We start from the raw sequence: 19,247 nt of genomic DNA, 5'->3' as shown, positions 1-19,247 counted from the left end.
CATTCATTCCTCATCATCACCGTCTCCTTTAGCCTAGCCGGCATAAACGTGGGGCGTAAGACTTAAAAATTTCATTTCATTTAATTTTATTTGGTAGGACAGTCTGCTCGAGTGAACCCCGACTTGCATACATTTCTCCAAAGACACGCTGGCTTAAAATGACGTCCACTGTGCCCTCACTTTTTACTCTACTTGCTGTCATTTGCTCGCTTAGACCCACCAGTGGGTTACGAACGAATTCTCTTGGGGTTAAGTTCCATAGTTGGGCGTCCGTTTCCAGCAAAATTTTTAAAATTTACAGGTAAGATATGAATAATTTGATCGTTTGTGTGCTTGATAATGTATATGAGTCTCGAAAAATCTGTTTATTTGTTATATATAAGGGTTATAAACATGGGACTATACGGCGAGCGGAGGGAACTACTTGGCGCAAGGTAACCGAACAGTTGCATTATGGGAAAGAAACTAGCATTTATGTTATCAACATGGCGAATGTACAAGGGCAATGAACTAACAGTTTTAACATTTGTGAAGCAATACATTGATAACGAGCAAAATCTTTTAAAAGTTTGTGAAGAGCACGGATTAATGAACCTAATAACAAATTGCAGAAAGTGTGCAAAGGAGATAACAGCGAAATAACTTGGCGAAAGCGGACGCCCAACTTCGGAATAAATGCCTTCTCTTGTGCAAGCATACCTAATAGAAAAAGAAAGGCGACAGTTGTCAGACATTGTATATTAAAGTATTGGAAGTAAAATGTGTATAGTCATTATGTTGCAAGGTTATTAAATTCTAAATTGATGGATACGAGGTAACCTGTAAAACTATTAAGGTAGATTATTTCTCGAAGAATACAATATTTAGGGGGGAAAAGCATTCCCTGAATGCGTCTTACTTATTAAATGTGCATCAGTTTCTTTATTTGAGTGAATACTGTATATAGTTATTATGGTTTAGTTCAAGCGTATCAGGAGGAAACCATTACAGTACACGTATATATTGGCTTTTCAATGAAATTGATTCTTTAGTAGTTTGAAAAAAAAATATAAGCGACGTTGCATTCCTCGACACAGGAATATTTTAAAAGGGATTATGGCTATGAACACTGTTTTCTAGACAAAATTCCGTGTAAATTGAGAATAAGGTCACCACTAGAGATCCACAATTTGTAGGCCTACCTTGTCTTTTTCCATCAGATCGACTCCTAATGACTTCCTATTTTATATGCGGAGTTTATTACTCGGTGCAGGTTTAGTTTAAAAGGGCGTAAGCGTTATGGTTATAAATCAGGGCGCGAAATTTCCGATCGCCATTAATGGCTAAATATTTTATTTTGGCGATAGGCAATTAGCCTTCACTTTGTCTGGCTTCGAAGAAATGGCGATCAAGAGTACTCTCTGAATTGGCTACTGGATTCAGACCTGGAATTTCGTGTTGTGTTATAAAAACAGTTTTTTCTTAAAGTAAATTTGGCCTAAACCGCCTAAAAACTGTTCTACATGTTTTGCTGTGAAGCTTGCGCGAGGGGATTGGTTTCTTTAATTATAGTCACTGGTGAGAGTACACATGATGGAGGTAGCGTGTGTCGAAGGCTCGGAGCGAAACCGGTGGGGATGTACGTTTTCACTTATTTATTAATTTATTAAATTAACTACGGGTTTCTCACTTCACCACAACTATTCTTATGTTTCCAACTTTTTTTCTGTACTTGCCAATTATACACTTTCTCGATGTATCTCCTATGGGATATTTCATAGTATTACGAGCATCAATTCTTTCACTAGTGTCATATAGTTACTACAATCATGAGCAAAGCTCAGATTTTTATGACCTGTCATGTTTTCATCTTATCTTTCTGTTTGGTTATTTAAATATTAACACATTTCTGACACTTGCAAACACGAAAATGCGGCCTTTTTCGTCATATAAGTCATTTCCGAATTTCAATTTGAACACTGATATATATATATATACATTCCTGAGCTCAGATCTGGCTACTTTACTTTGAGTTCATTGTTCGTGCACGCGTTAACTTATACTTTCACTTTTATCTTCATTGTCGTCGTATCCCTGGTGCTTCCTTTGGTCTTCGACCACTTCCGGTCCTGAAGATTCCTGTGCAGGTGTCGGGACTCTGACGTAGCTCAGATGACTGTCTCACCTCCTGGAGCTCTGGATCACAGATGAAAGCTGGTCCTCTCCATCTGGTCCTCTGTTCTCACTTCCTCTCTTTTGAACTGCAGGGGACGGTCGTCAACAAACTGGATTTTGATGTCTGCCCATGTCACGGTCATCTGTTGATTGGAGCGTGGTGCTGCGATACTCTAGTAGCACGAAAAAGTCTCGCTCTGGATTAAGCACACAACAATTTACTATATATATATGAAGCACTGAATTGATATAATATTTACATGTTATATTTCTATGTACAAATGACAACGATGCCGTTCTTTGATTCGCATTGTCTGTACAAAGCTATTTTAGCGCAGTCTTTGTACGCGATAAAATATATATATATATATATATAAAAGAAACGGTTACGTAATGTTTTGTCACCGCTGAAACTTCATTATGTATATACAAAATAACGTTTACTTTCACTGCTAGAGATTCATGTCACTCACGAACTGAGTTTAGTGCGCTTATCACTTGTGAAACTATTTCAAGAGCGAATAATTAAAACACGCTCATAGTGAGCTTATCCACACTATGGAAACACACACCATTTGAACTGTTCGGGTATCGAACTAGTGTAAGTTCGATGTGCACTTGTCCCGCTAACAGTCCACTGCCTATCAAATAGTTCGGGTGTCGAACTCGTTCACGCACGACGTGAGTTGGACTACAAGTATAGAGCAAGTGACCTCGAGTCTCTCAACCCTGTTGTTTTTAACACAAACAGAAGTTCATTGTCTCCGAGAGACTCGCACTGGTTGGAACCACTTTCCAAAACCTGCAAAAATAGGGGTGTGGGATTTCCACCCTCTCAAGCGCGCTGCTTCGTGACCTATTTTCTGATTATATCTACAATTACACTTACTTTTTAACATGTCTCTGCTCACTCGTTGCAAAGTTCTTTGATTGACTATATTCATTGTATTAAGCATTAACAGAGCTTCAGAATGATATATGCAACTTTATCACACATGATAGATTTATGTTCAAAATCGTAATATTAACACAAAAATTGTTGTAATTATGAGTTCACCTCACTAGCATGATCGTTCCTGACTTTGACTGACATCTGGTGGCCGGTTACCAAACTCCCACCTGTATGACTATGAGTAGTTGTGGTAAACGCAGTTAAAGTTTTATGACTTTTAAACTGTTTATCATTTCATTCAGATTAAAATAAACAAATTATATACACTGAATATTATTCATGTAGCCTCTCAAGGGCTTTCATAGCTTAAAACCTGATAAAAAAGGATTAATAACTGGGCGAGCATACTTCTCGTCCTTCAGTATTGTCTGCGGAGATTTAAAAAACCTTGCAGAACCATCTACCAATGTCCGGACCTACATTAATATAAGCCACTATACTTTATTAAAACATTTCAACGCTCTAATGTTAATATATATATCGAAAACATCCAGAAAGTTTACGTGTACACAATCTATTATAGCAGAAGCTGAAAACAACTAAGACTAGGGTGACATCTATCGTGAGTATCAGCTAGACTGCATCGACTGCCAGGGTGACTGCTCAAATTTTGAATTTTCCAGGCTCACTGTGCCAACCTGAAGTTCGTTGGAGTGAAGCGAAGCCAAAGCGATGTAGGGCGCTATAAAGGGGCGGAGTTTGAAAAGTTCATGCTCTTTTGTATCCAACTTTTCATATGGATACGCGAAAATTTCCTGAGTTGGAGAGACATTGTCTTTCTCGACTTTGCGTCTACTAGTGCGCAGAGTGTCCTACTCAGATTCAAAGCGCTGCAACTGTTCCCCTATCTCTTCTTATATTATACTTGAGATCATCTCTGTTTCTACATACGAAAACGAGATAGCAACAGTGCGTAACTAAAACATGCAAGCTTGCTCGCACAAAGCCAGAGCGTCGACGTTTGCTTTCTTCTTGCTTTTTTTTTTCTCTCTGCTTCGCTGTCTCTGCGAAACTCAAATCTTAACGTCGTTTCAGCTCCTTCAACTCCCCATATCTTGATATCATTTGGCTTCCAATTATTCTATGCAGTCGTTCGTTATTAATTAATGATGAATTGATGTCACGTACATTATTAATAAAACACAAAGCAATATTTACATACAAAAATACACTAATTAAATCAAAATTAAAATTGCAACTAATTAAATCATTAAATATTCATATATGTAATTCAAAAATTTGATATGCAAATTATATATATTATAAACATTATTGTGCATATCACACTATTGCTTATAAACTGATTCAGTGGCTTTGCTTCAATATCTCTTTCTCAAGCAGATTGTTCTACTATTAATAATACTTCTTTTAGGATTCGTTAATTTCATTGAAGTTACTTTTGGTAAATTCCCTAAAATTTCAATGCCGCACTGCGGGTTATAACCTATTCACTCCTTCGTGCATTCTACAACCTTAAATAGTCGATAAAACATCACAATATTTGCTGCTTATGCGTACTACCTCTACAGTATTGATATGGATGTGATGGTAATGCCATAAGATATTTTTAGAACTTGTGCCCTTTGGGACTAGAGTGCAAGAATTTTAATGCACTTTAGTATTTGTACCATTTAGGACAATGCCCCACCCGTATATAAATGCATATTTGAACCATATTTTAGGCAAATTATACGTCTCAGCAATATATTTGCCAGTATTGCCAACGACGTTACTTGAAACTCCCTTAGAAGTGTTCGGCCTGGTATATCTGGCAACCCTAGATTAAACGAGCATATAAGAGACAAGAAGGATCAAGATTTTACAAACATATAGATATGCTCAAACGTGTTAAGGAAGTCAAAATCATTCGCAAAACCACATCACAAATCCAAAGGAATGTGTTTGAGGTTAGGATTAGGAATTAAATTTCTAGGCTGTCGGCATCTATGGCATTGTTACCCCGTCACATATGACGAAGACATCCCTCGGCGATCACATTAGCCAGAGAGTTGGGGAGAAAGAAAGGAGTGGAGAAGGAAGAAAGCGGCCTGCAACCATTGTGTTAGGTACCACCCCGGCATGCTTGTGAATGAGGGAAACCCCACTTAGGATGGCTGGCCAGGAAAAGCTGTTACACCTTTCCGACCAAGGGCCCCTAGCGGAAATCGAATCTGGAAATGCTCGCATCGAAGTCGAGAGTGTTAGCAAAAACGCTACGAGGAGCTAGGCCTATATGTTTAATTATTATTTTTAAGTTTCAATTTTGACGATGGCCTCCTTGATGACAAGTAAGATTTTTGTTTCATTAAAAGATTTGGGCTCCATTGATGTTAATCCTACTTAGTATCTTCTTCTTCCCTTCCTTTCATACTCAAAGGTGATACATAGAAAAAAAAATTGCTCTTAGCTTGAGGAATTGGCAACATTTATTCTACCTACTATTTAATATTTATTCTACCTGATTTTTTTGTTTATTTATAATCTTTGAAATACTTCGTGTATATATTAATGTATTTTTTTTCAGTTTGTGTTCAACATTTGTATCTTTGTATTAGTAATAAGAAATCGAGTGCTTCGACTCCTGCACTCATCTTTCATAGTATAACCATCAAAGAGAGGCAGGACTTTTTACTCAATACTACAATATAATACAAGTTAGTTATAGGGATGTACCAATATATCGGCATCGGTGATATCGGCCACTTTTGGGAGTATTGGTATCGGCAAATGGACATCGATCGATATTTACCGATACATTTTCCGAACTATTTTCAATATCTTTGATGTTAACAGTGACACTTATATTTCATAGATTTCTTTTAAACATGCAGTTGATCTAAATTATTATCCATTGTACAATCGACTTCTTTATGCATGTGTATGCGTTTGATTTGCATTACTCGTACTCAAATGATATTTTTAGTACTTCATGCCAAAATTCGAATTGAATTGATTTTAACGTCCCGTTCAACAGCGAGGCTATATGAGACGTGGACTTACTGATTAACGTGGAATCCCAACACACGAGCTCCCGTCGGGAATCGAACCTGGGTCTTCCACGCCAAAGGCGTCTACGCTAACCGCTTAGCCACGGAGGAGTTTTCATGCCAAAATAGTGGTGAAGAAAAGCCAAAAGTCCTCAGTCAGGATCGCAGACCCAAGAAATAATGATCTTCTATCGTGGTGAAAACTACATTCAAATAGTTTTCTTTTACGTGTACAACTTGTAAACAAAATATTTCAGTGCTACCCTATCATCAGTTGAAAGTGAACGTCTCTGTAGTATTGGTGGACATATATGTACGATAATTTAAAAACGGATGAAGCCTGAAACAGCTGAAGCACTTTTGTTTCGTCTTTGTGATTTGCGTTTACTGAATTTCAACTACTAGAAAATAGCTTGTGTAACAAGAATGTTGCAAATTACTAAATAGTGTTCAAATATTTAGTAATTATTTGAAACTATTACAAATGAATGAAACTTTTGAATTAGACTTTCTTAGTTTGAATTTTTACCAACTTGTTATAAGATTTGAATAGAATATAGAATTTACTTCTTGTTATTCTTTTACTATGTTACTTTTTCAAAGTCTTACAATTACAATCAAGTGACTTGTAATACTTTGCATTTACAAAAAAATATAATTTTATAATAACATTAATTTCAGAATTAGGGAGTTTTCATCAGGGTTTTCGTGTGTCATTTTTTAATGATATAGTTTTTATGCAAGACTGATGTGTTACAGATTTTCTGAAGGTTAAGAAGTAGTTCGTAACAATGCATATAACTGTTCAAAATATCTTCTAGAAAATTTTCACTGGTTAAAGCAATTAGTTCAGAAGTTAATAAATAGTTTCAGCGTTTCCGACTTTGCTTAAATAATCCTTATTGTTTTTAGGATATGCACAGCAACACCTGGTCCAGCACGCATAATTTTGTAAACAATAAAAATTTGTAACGGTAGTATCTGTTTGCATTATTTGTATGTAACAGAGACTAGTAAATACAATGTAACTATCAAACTACGTTATCACTCTAAATATCAATCACTGACTCAGAATTAAGTTTACACTATGTTTTTGCTGTTTTTTAGTTCATTTTATGTGAAATGGATTAAGTTCAGAGGAAATATATTTTTTGTGTGGAACCTAATATGAAATTCTGCTTTTTGTCTTTGTATGTCAAATTTTGGCCTTATATTTAATAATGTATAAGAAATATGTTCAAAAGTATCGGCCTCTTCAGTATCGGTATCGGTGAAGAAGTGATATTGGTACATCCCTACTTAGTTATTGTGTTACGTTAACAATATATCCCAGACGCTTTCTTCACCACGTTAAGAAAATTTATGCATCATACAATCTGTTATTTTTCCAGAAGTTTGCAAAATGAGCTTCATAAAAGTTTGGAGTGCTGATAGGTCCTTGAAGAAGATGGTTCAGGCAGAGACTTTGGATGATTTCAAATGTAAAGCTGCCTCCAAGTTAGGATATAATGATGATAATTCTCCATTTAAGGTAAATTTTTAATCATGTCTTGTATAATAAGGTAAAGAATGTGATGTGCATACGCTGTTGAATAATTTAACTGACTTATCCAGAAATGCATCTTATTCAACTTTGTTCCAAACTGTTTCAGCGGCAACATACGTCTTCCTCAGTGGGTAAAAACATTTTGCTCTATTTCGATACTCAAATCTGAGATGCGAATAAAGTTGCCAGATTTTTTAGAGAGAGAGAAAAAAGGGACATTCTACGATTTTTAGAAGGAGCAAAGGGAAAACATCGTCCCTTTGTTTGCAAAGTGTCGTATCTCAAAAAAAAAAAAAAAAAAAAAAAAAAAAATCGGTTTTTGAGTTAACACCAATCCCGAATTCCCCTTTAAGAGCTCTATAATTCTCTTGAATGGCCGTATCTAAATTTCTAAATATAACTGTGGAATAAGTAGTTTGATGATTGTCGTATCTCAGTTGTAGAGAATTAAATTTCTCTCGAACTGCCGTTACTCACGATACGACAGTTTGCCCAAAAAAAAAAAAAAAAAAAAAAAGTTTCTATTGTTCACACAGTCGTATCTCAAACGACTTTCTATTTGTATGTGTGTGTATGTTTACCTAAGTGCGTAATTTGTGTTAATATGTTGTTTAAGCAAGTACGAAATATTTTTGTGCCTTCATAACTGGTCCCTGTCATCAACCTGGCTCGTAGAAAACATCCTTTTGAGGTAGTGGAACTACAGCATAGTGGTTTCCTCAACTTCAAGCAGCTCTCCAAAGATCTTAAAATTCTACAAATTTGAAAATCAGATGGTAGCAATGCAAAAGACAAAGACTGGAAGAACATGATAGAAATGAAGAGGTCACTGACAACCAGCGGCGTAACTAAGCTAGTTATCGCCCGGTACTAGAATTCGCCTTAGCGCTTCCCCTGGCCAACGAAACCAAAACGCTCCTTGACTACACCTGATATTGGCATCACACAGTAATTCTCCTATTCCACTTTCTCTTCAAGTGGTAAAGCTTGACTTCAAAATTGCAGTACATAATTTAATTTTTAGTACAAGATAAAACACCAAACTAATTACTATTTGATTGCCAAATAATCTGAGATTAGCATGCTTAACATATTCTTATAGTCTTATCATAATAACTGCAATCCACAATGTTTTTGGAATTATATTGGGATGTGCATATATGTAGAATGAATCTATAGGCTGTTGCTTTAGAATAGAATATTTAACTATGACAGTCAAGCTGTTGTCTCAAGTATTATACTCGGACATTTTGCAAATCTCTTAAATTAATGTAAATTAAATGTAAACACAGAAAGTTGGAACTAAAATTTAACTTTGCGGACTCTTTCATAATGTCCTCAAAAGATAGCTTTGAAGTTAAGTTATGCTTTATGGATATGATCCTAAGGTTGGTGAGTCGTTGGTGTCCTGTTAAGTTTCTGAGGTATATTTTTATAATCTTTAGTTTCCTAAAAATCCTTCCCTTGCCTTATAGTGAAAATAAATATTTACTCAGTTTTGCGCCCGCCCAGTCCGGCGCCCGTGGCACATGCCCCGTTTTCACTCCCCCCTTTTTTGTTACGTCACTTCAGACAACTATTTTCTACAAAACCCGCCACCTACAATTAGACTACAAGGAAATTCAACTTAAGCACCTCAAGAAGAACGTAAAAGATTTTTAGGTCGGGAAGGTTAACCTGTGAAAGCAGAAAGTCGACCAAGACAAATACGCAGACAACATCTCTGTGCAACGGGTCTACCCTTGGCATACAAATGTCTGAGCACCAGCAATTTTACTTGCATTTCGACCATTAGAATGGTCTCAAACAAAAAGGGTTTCTTTTTTGTAGTTTTTTTTAACTTAGGGCTGTTTTTTGCCAATTACTTTATGGACATGGTTCAGTAATTTTCAGTATTGTATGGAAGTGCTATTAACTGTACTCATTTAAGTTATACCCATGTTTACTTACAAAAATAATATATTATAGTTTGGATACCATAATTTATTTTTAATTTCATTATTTAGACGCTGTCTTGATTTTTTTTTCTTTCATACATCTTCATATTAACTTAATAGTGTTAATTTGTGGTATTAATTTCATGCCATATTGTTTTCCTTTTTCGGTGGAAGATCATAAGCCTTATTCGTTTGATCTTTTACTATTAATTTCATAAACATGTTTAATTAATTAATGAAAGAAATAAGACTTTTGATTCTATCGTTTGGTTACTATTTTTTAAACTTAATCTATCAAAGATGAGTACAGCAACTTAGATGTACACAAATGGACAAATTTACAGTTTGCCATCTTCAATTTGACATTATTTTATATCCCAAGAACTATGCACAGTGACGTATCTCAAATAACATATTTTTTATGTCTTAATATTACAATATTATATAATTTGAACATGTTATATTAATGAATGTACTTTTGGTTACATTGTGTCAAAATATTTGTTGGTAAACACGAGCGTAATAGGAAAGTGAAATAGGTGCAAAATTTCAAATCACTCTTCTGAAAAATGAGAAAAGTTGAGATATGACACTTTGCAAACTAAGGAACAATATGTAATAAACACATATATGGTTTCACATCGTAATGTAGAATAATTTAATTGGAAATTGGGATAGTTTCATTAAAGATAAGAGGTAGGACTCACCGCACTAAATTTTCTCGCTTCAATTCCTTAAATAAATCATGCGCGACAGTTATTAATGGAACATTTTCTTGTGAAATATGAACAAAATTGTAAAGCGTTTTCCGAAAACTTCATCCAAAGAAAATTTATCCTCAAAAAATACTATCCCTTGCAGAGTTTTCCATAAGAAATGATTTATACCATATATTAAGGTATTAATGAAATATTTGTTTAGAAAATAATAATAAAATCGCATGAGTAAAATTATATTATATATATATATACAGAGGGATGGATCCAGGATTTTCTGAGGTGAGTGCACCAAATAATAGCCAGTATATTTGAATTAACTTTGAGTTTTCTAAATGCCTTTAGGCATTTGTGGTGTGAATGAGGAGTTGCCCTGGAAATGCTAAGTATCTGCTCTCGAAGAATCCTTTTCCTTCAACTTTCAGAAAATTTACTGAAACTGTTGATTTTGCAAAATTCACTGCTAGCTTCTCACTTTAGTAGTGTAAATTTACAATGAGGGAGGGGGGTGCACGTGCACCTTTGCACCCCCCTAAATCCGGCCCTGAAAACTGTTACAAGTCAAAAATACATATTTGTGGGTACATGATTTTCAAAGTTTGTTGTTCTACCAAACTTGGTCCCTGGAATACTGATATTTCTGCCATCTAGGGGTTAATTTGTTTAGTTACGTTCCTGCGAAAATACTACCACGTAGAGCTCGCACCCTCTCTCTCTCTCGCTCTCGCTATTCTCTTTTGAGCGATGATAACTCAAAATTTCCATTTTTTGAGTGTTACACTCTTCCACCGGGTGTGCGATATATATCACTCTAAGAGTAAACTCCTCTTGTGAATCTTCTCATGGAAGTGATTTATGCAGCATTATAGGACATTATGCAACACAATAATTTATAAAATATGACCAAAATAATCTGAGTCATTTTTGAGAAAATCGTCTGAAAAAAGCTTATCCCCGAGAATAAATTACCCTTCATAGATTTTTTCAGGACAAATAAATTATGATAGTGAAAAATGAACAAAAGTCAAGTTATTAATGAAATGTGAACAAAATCGCCTGAATCGTTTTTGAGAAATCGTCCAAAAAAAAAAAAGCATTCACCCCCAAGAGTAAACTACCCCTTCTCGATTTTTCCAGAGACATATCACATAATGGGGTTGTTTTTGAGGAAAAATGAATTTTGAAATATAAACAAAACCGTTGGAATCGTTTGTGAGAAAATAGCAATTTTTGATATTTACCCTTAAGTAAAATTACTGTTATTTTTGGGGATAGAAATAAAAATAAAATAAAAACTGGAGAATTACATAAAAACCTGAAGTTCAAAAACAGACCTTCCTACTCCTGAAGTCGGTGCTCTCCACTCAGAGCACTGGAAAGCGGACAGGGTGGCGTAGTGGTTAACGCATCGGCACAGTATCCGGAGATCCCGGGTTCGAGTCCCCGTCCTGTCATTCACTTTTTCACTTGTTGTGTGTTATTGAATTCGCATTTACAGAGGATCTGGTGTTTAAAAAGTTCGGTTGTTTCCCCCTTTCATCAATATACATTGTTATTTATTTATTTATTATTTATGTACTGTATTCTTCTAACGGTGACACACTATTTATAACTACTTTTCGTTACACCATTTCCTTTTTAGGTGCAAATTCAGAGAAACTGAAACAGTGTAAAACTGGGACTAAGCCAGAAATCGAACTTGGGTCTCCGGCTTTCACCGTGCCAGAGCGTAAACCACTACGTTATCCAATACATTCCCAACCTGTTCTCACATTATTCGGTTACGGTTTGGACGTATAATCGTCAGATAGTTGTCAGGTTTTCAGCAACAAGTCACGTATTATATAGCCTCGCTACTGAAAAGGACGCCAAACTTGAAAAATCAAATCAGATTCACTGACAAGTGTCTAGAAACTAAAATCAAATCAGATTCACGACAAGTGTCTAGAAACTAAAATCAAATCAGATTCACTGACAAGTGTCTAGAAACTAAAGACTGTGTCGACTGTATGCTGTGAATTCTCAGCTATACTGATTTCAGCTCACATGTGTATAATAAAACTCTCTAAAATCTTATCGGTGCTATTCGTCATACAGGAAACCTTCATATTAACTTCACACGAACGATTTGGTATCGTGGCTGCATCAGGCACTCGTGAAACAGCGCGACAAGAATGAGACGTAAACAACATAAAATGAACAAATCAAATATAAAACAAAATACTTTTAACACTTTCGCCGCTGACGTTAATCATACACTTCTCATGTGCTGACTTTCTTTTCACTATCTTATATTATTTTATGTTATTTTAGAAGAATATATTTATTTTATAACAAATACGAATATGTATGACGCAGTTCATAAAAGCATGCATGATTTAATTTCTGCCGCATATGAAATCAGTTTTTGATGTCATGTGCTACGTCTACCGTGTTGACTGCTCCAATTTTACGCCTAATTTAATTTTTCACTCTAACGCAAATTTTGCGTTTGGTGCTCAATAGTGGATATAATCCAAATTCGTTAGTTTACCTTGTGTGTACCGTTCCTCGATTATGCTGCCACCTGGTGGTGAAACAGTGGCAGAAGAAAAAGAAGAGAGAACGGAGAAGTGCGTAGAACAATCGAGAATTTGTGTGTGTGTGTGTTGGTGCATGACTAATCAAAAAATTATAAGAAATATGACTTGTAAAATCTCGTTCACAGGGTGTTAATCTATATTAATTGTGCTGGAAAAGCCAAAGTTATGCGCGATATTCCACAAGTTATCTACGAAATTAGTAACTAATGTTTTGGTGACTAATGTTTTACTAGTACTCTACTAATTAATCTCAAAGTAAAATTGTACCACGCCGTGTTTCATGATCAAAAGGCAGGTGAGAACGATATACCTTTTGGCGGACAAAAAGATAAGAGGAACTAGGGACCAAGATGGAAGAGGGGCATGAGTGAACAGTCTTCCGACAAAATTACTCTACAATTCGCTACACTTGGCGTGGGAGACCCGGGTTCGATTCCCGGCGGGAGCTCATGTGGTTCGGATTCCACGTTAATCAGTAGGTCCACGTCTCATATAGCCTCGCTGCTGTACGAGACGCTAAACTAAAATCAACTCAACTCAATTCGTTATACATTGAATCGGATATAGAAATAACTTTGCTACGATGCAGATACGGAGTGGGCATCTTATTTCTTGTGCAGAAGTGGCGGAATGAACGTTTATTATTGGTAGATTAAACGGATATCAAAAGAAGGAAAGACTTGTAATTTAAGATCAAACTCGTTCACGTGTGATACAGGCCTGAGACATTGAACTTATTTGGAAATTCACTTCATATTCTACAAGTTAATTACGCAAATGGGGCGAAGTTGTACATATATCTCTTGTAATTCTTCAGGTATGTTAGATTTTAATAATAAATAGGCACGAAGGCACTTGTGATTTTTGTTCTGTTTCCAGAAACACAGTAGCCGTAATGTAAGTGTATGATGTTTGTTGTAACAAGTATTTGCGAGTAGATGATTTTCCACCTATTCTCTACATTGCATTTTAGATCTTCTGACAGATGCGACCTCCCGAATCCGGACCGTAGACGGTAATGTTGAGTGCGTTAATCGGAGTCTGGGCGACTGACGGAGAGAGAGGTATTATACGTTCTGAACCCACAGGTAATTCAGTGCAAGGCTGCATTGCTTGGGGGTGAAGGATTGGGCAGGTTCTGCGGGAGACGCTGAATGATGGGATTATCCGGAACGCGCAAAGCCATACTGCTGTAGCCGCATATGTGAAACATAGCATCGGACAACCGATCGACATCCTCCGAAGTAATGGTCTTAATTTAGGACTGAAGTACACAGTGGCGAGTATAGAGTATCCTGTTACATATTCATTTGCATTGTATGTATTTATTCGCAATGCAGACAAAAAGAAACTTGCTGAATTTGTCTGTTACATGTTGATTCTTTCATGCCTATTTCTCAGCAGCTATGACAGTTTGTCTCTCGCGCATGCTTCATGTGACATCGCTGGGACTCAGAGTCTGCGCTGATTCGCTAAAGCAGACGACAGGAACGATAAGAGTTCCCAGCCGGATATACCAAGAGTCTGAGAACAGAGTTCTGGTATGGTTCCCACTCTATTTTATGAGATTTGACGTATGTTATATTAATAAAGAATTTAGAAAATTCTTGAAACTCATTATCATTCTCTTTCCATAAGAAAAATGAAATAAAGTAAAATTCATCGCGCAGTGTCCACCAATGAATGTGCAGTTCGAGAGACGATGCAGATAATGTCTTCATAATTATTGTCTTTTTACGGCATCTAAGCACGAATGACTTCAAAGTTGAAATTAATTGCCTGCTATATGAATGACGCAAGTGAGTGCACACTGCTGGCGATAATCCTGGGTTGTTGCGTTCAAATATTATTCTGATTTCTATTGCCTGTAAAACCACAGAATTTTCGGTATTGATTTAGCATCATAAAGGCGATAAGGAATTAACAAGCAACAGACTAAGGTTAAAGAAAGATGCTACTTATGGAAGCTATAAGGCACATATTCTTAAGAAAAGTGGCTTACCTTGCGCCTCCATGTTGGTTACTTTAATTGAATATTTCTTTCCTGTTGTAGAGTATTCTTTGTGAATTTGAGAACTTGGGTGGTTGAACACTTATTTTAGCTGTGTGTGTGTGTGTTTCTTTAGATACACTCCTCACTCACTTAAATAGTTAATTGTGCATCACTTTGCCGACCTTGTCTTTTTTAGTTTGGTAGCAGTATTTTTTGAACTTTCGTGCTGTTTTCTAGTTGGTAGGTCAGAATTTCGTTATAACCAGTGTTATGTCGTATGCAGAAGAAAAAGAAAAGTCTATCAGGCTGTTGTGTGCTGCGCGAGGGTCGAAAAACATTGCAAGAAATAACATAAGTTTAATAATAGAAATTGAGGAAAATACGTGAGATATTTACAAGTTTTATTTATAATATTTTTTTTCTGTAATTTTCGTAGGTTGTAATGGAAATAGATGGCACTGAAATTGATGATGATGATATTTTTCTGCATACTGTGCAAGAAAAGGCCATTTTGATTCTATTGAAGAACGATGAAGAATGGAAGCCATTATCAGCGTCAGCAGGTAGTTAACTAATTTTCCTAGAACAGCGAAATGAATTTTAATTGATTTTATATTTTTTGTTTATAGTTGTCCATAGCCAGAATTTTAAATGTACTATTTTTTTTTTTTTTTCTGCAAAATGTGAGAGAAAATACACTAGTAGCTCGGGTCACGAACGCCTTTAGCCACGAACAAATCGGCCCACAAAAACAATTTTCGAACAAATTTTGACTCGACCAGCGAACAATGCCTCTCAATGTTTTTTGACTCGCTAATAACACCAATTGTACTGAGGTTTGCGCGCTATGAACATTGTCGTTGCGTTGTTCTTGATATAATTTCTTTTTTCCTTTTTTTCCTTTCTGCATTAAATTAATCATTATTATGGCTCCTAAGATAGTGAAGAGTGTTAGTGAAAATAGTATGAAGAAGTCTAAGAGCATTACATTACAGTTTATATTACAGTATATGTATATTTTTGCCACAAGTAAATTCATCAACAAGTCAAGAATTAACTGCATTTGCATTACTTCCAGTAAAATCGGTTCGATTTGCGAGCAGGATAAATTCGTAACAGAGGTACCCCTGTATTTTATTAGTTTTTATTATTATTATTATTTTGTTGAAAATATGCATGATAAATAGTAATTGACAAACTTTTCATATCCAGCTTAACACCTCAGGTTTAGTATTCATTTAGTTGTTCGAGTACCACTTTTGTATTAAGTCCTGTCCTTCATAAGCAAAATGTTGCATAAAGATGAGACCCAAGGCAAAACTAGTGGCCCAGTGAAGCGTACTTGCTAACCCTCTTGTCTTTGATGCAAGCGGTCCCGGGTTCGATTCCCAGTGCGGACACTCAGTCGAAAAAGTGTAAAAGATTTTTCAGGCCAGCAATCTTGAGTGAGGTTTTCCTGGGTTTTTCTCATTCGCATTAGGCAAATGCCGAGATGGAACCTAACATGTAGGTTCCAGGCCGCTTCCTTCCTTCCCTTTCCTTGGATAGTGTGATCACCGAGGGACGTAATCTCTTACGTGACGGGCTAACATGGCCGTAGATGCCGAAAGTCCAGAATTCTAATTCCTAAATCCAAGACAAAACTAATCAGAATCCGTCTTTGACTTTGCGGTATCCGATCTAATTGAAGCAGTGGGAAATATATATATATATATATATATATATATATATATATATATATATATATATATATATATATATATATATATAAATGAATGGATGGATGATAAATTAGGTTTCGTAATTTAGTGGACGCTCTTTTTTTTTTTTTTTTAGTTAATTGTCATGTGTTTGTCATTAGGTAATATTTTTTTAATAATTTAAAAACTTTTATAATTTCTTGAGTAACACAAATATAATAAATCATGCAATTAAATTACATATTGTTTGTGGAGAATATAATTATCAAATAATATACATTATTGTGATAAGTTTTACAACAGCACTATTCTACTTTCGCCGAGATGATTACAGAAAAAATACCTCCTCCAGTTCCTTACCAGAGGGTAGCGTTCCCAAAACTGATGCAACGTTCTCTCTTTGTACTGGCATACTGATGCGTTGCAGTAGAAAAGAGGTTGCTCTAGCGTCTCCTGACGATAAATAAATGCGGTATCCGACTTCTTTTATAAGGGTAAGACCTTCGGGACCCCAGGAACCACCTGATTCGATTGCTATAGTGACAAAATGATATTTGTCAAGTAAATTGCTGTACTTCTTGCGTTTTTCTGTTTCACGGCGAGCAGCCACGTTGCCAGCTTGTGCTGAAGAAGAATGTAGATTTGATGGGGCGAAGGTATCGGAACAAGTAAAATCCCATAAAAATGGTTTTCCTTTCTTCCACGGTATTAGGGTCATACCATCTGGCCTCTTACTGTCTGCACGACTGCATCCCAACGGTTTGCGTATAGAAGGAACGCCTGAACGCTCTTATTGTTGGGTAGTACTATTAAAAATCAAAACTGAAATGATTTTTTTTTTTTTTTTTTTTAACATTCCATGCTTTAGGCTGAAGGAGACGAATAATTAATGGAAGTGAATGGTTGTGAAATTTAATTTTTTTGCTCTCCCATACTGTTCAAGACAGGCATATGGAAGTTGGAACAGCGGGTGGGCCAATCGTAGAGGACTTACTGGTCGGGACCCGTAGAAGACAATGTGTAACATTTTTACTGGAATTGGATAGCCCTGTTCAATGGGGAACTCATTCATCGTACCCTAACGTCACAGGAACATCAAAACTGTTCTAACGGTAACTAAGATATTTATTTCCTTAAGACTAACAAGCAAACAAACAAAATTTCGATCCAAACTTCTGTAAACGCCACTAAGCACTGTTTTACAAAGTCACCGTCAGAATAAGATTTAAAGTGCTGTGGAATTTTCGTCCTTCTAGTGAAGCTAGCCTTGACAATTCGTTAACATTTTATTAAAGAAATAAAATAAATAAAATCAATTGCTGAACATACAAATTTTTCTTCAAGTTTTTTGTCGTCGAGAAGCTGTTCTTGCAAATTAATCAAAATTAAAATTCGTAGTATAATGCCTTTGAATGTTATACTCGTACATTGCTTCTAAACTTTCCTGTAAAGTGGTTTACCTTTCTCTTTAACGAAAGAATAATCTTGAGTCCACTTTTCTTGAAACACAATTTCCTTCGGTTTCACTTTTCTTTTATGTGACGATAACATTATTAACGAAGTCCTTATTAATAAGGTGACACCACACCACACGATACCACACAAGGGAATGACAAACATGCTTCCAAGGATGAGAAAACAAACCTACCGGAAAGAAAAGGTCACATTGACTTCCAAACCGGGACTGTCTCATGACGAGGTTTGAAATATAAACCCGAGTGGGAAGGGGTGGAAGTAAAGAGATACATTGGCTTCTGTATCGTTTTCACAGTATTGTCAAGTCGCAAGAGAGAAATTCCATACTTCGCTGTCGAGGATAGGGAAATTTTCAATTCGGTTTAAGAGATTAATAAATTCATTTTCAGAACAGGTCAAGCGCGTCGGATGAAAGAGTTTAGTGTGGCGTACTAGGTTCGGTTGTTGCACATGGCTGGTTGAATATTTTATTTATTCTTTATTTCTTTCATATTCATATATGTTTTGTTTAGTGAAAGAAGTTCAAGAAATATATTTCAGTGTACCAATATGTAACATCTGGGATCTATTCCTCAAAGCAGGAAATATTGTAATATATTTATTACAGGTCGTAAATTACCGTGAAGTAGAAATATTATAATATTAGTAAATGATATTTCTAAATACTAGTGCTGACACCACTTAACTTGTCATGATTTTAGGATGTACTACCATGAGCAAAATAAATGACGCGTCTCTTTATTTTGAAGTTTTTTGAAAATATCTCCGTTTTCTTTACATGTTCGAAATTTCGGGAGGTTTCCCCAGCAGGACAGGTTAATAACAAACCCGTTTTTAATATTTGTGTTAGATATTAGCTTAAAATAAAGAAATTAGAAGCAAAAAACATTAAATCGACAGAAATCTCGAGAATTACCAACTCTGCTAAAGTGGGAAATTTTCAAGAACGCGAGGGAATTCTGCAGTTCAACATGAAGCAGCGACATCTATGTCATTGAGAGAAGCGTGGATTAGATCTACAAACGAAAATTTTAACGAAATATTTCTAGTATGTCTTATTATATGCATTATCAGCGAAATCCAAATATATGAATCTATGCTAAGTATTAACGTATAGATAGTGCAAATAGTGGAAATTACCTATGGAAAAAGACGAATTGTTAGCCCAATCGTAATGAAAAATCGTCTTTACTGTAGAACAGGT

The 19,247-nt window shown here is 35.8% G+C and overlaps 1 protein-coding gene across 1 annotated transcript in view; it reads left to right on the top strand.

Moving 5' to 3' along the window:
- Window positions 1–19,247, top strand: part of LOC145671025 (uncharacterized) — a 45,056-nt gene that overhangs the window by 1,206 nt on the left and 24,603 nt on the right. The window contains exons 2-3 of the mRNA XM_081739682.1: window positions 7,485–7,624; window positions 15,304–15,430. Of these exons, the coding sequence (XP_081595808.1) occupies window positions 7,496–7,624; window positions 15,304–15,430 (256 nt within the window). The 5' untranslated portion in view covers window positions 7,485–7,495. The remainder of the gene's footprint in view (window positions 1–7,484; window positions 7,625–15,303; window positions 15,431–19,247) is intronic.

The sequence above is a fragment of the Thermobia domestica genome, chromosome 15 (genome assembly GCF_964235325.1).
Source record: "Thermobia domestica chromosome 15, izTheDome1.hap1.1, whole genome shotgun sequence".
NCBI classification, from domain to species: domain Eukaryota; kingdom Metazoa; phylum Arthropoda; class Insecta; order Zygentoma; family Lepismatidae; genus Thermobia; species Thermobia domestica.
Note: the sequence above shows the minus strand (reverse complement) of the source record. Positions and strands in the feature narration are given on the sequence as shown.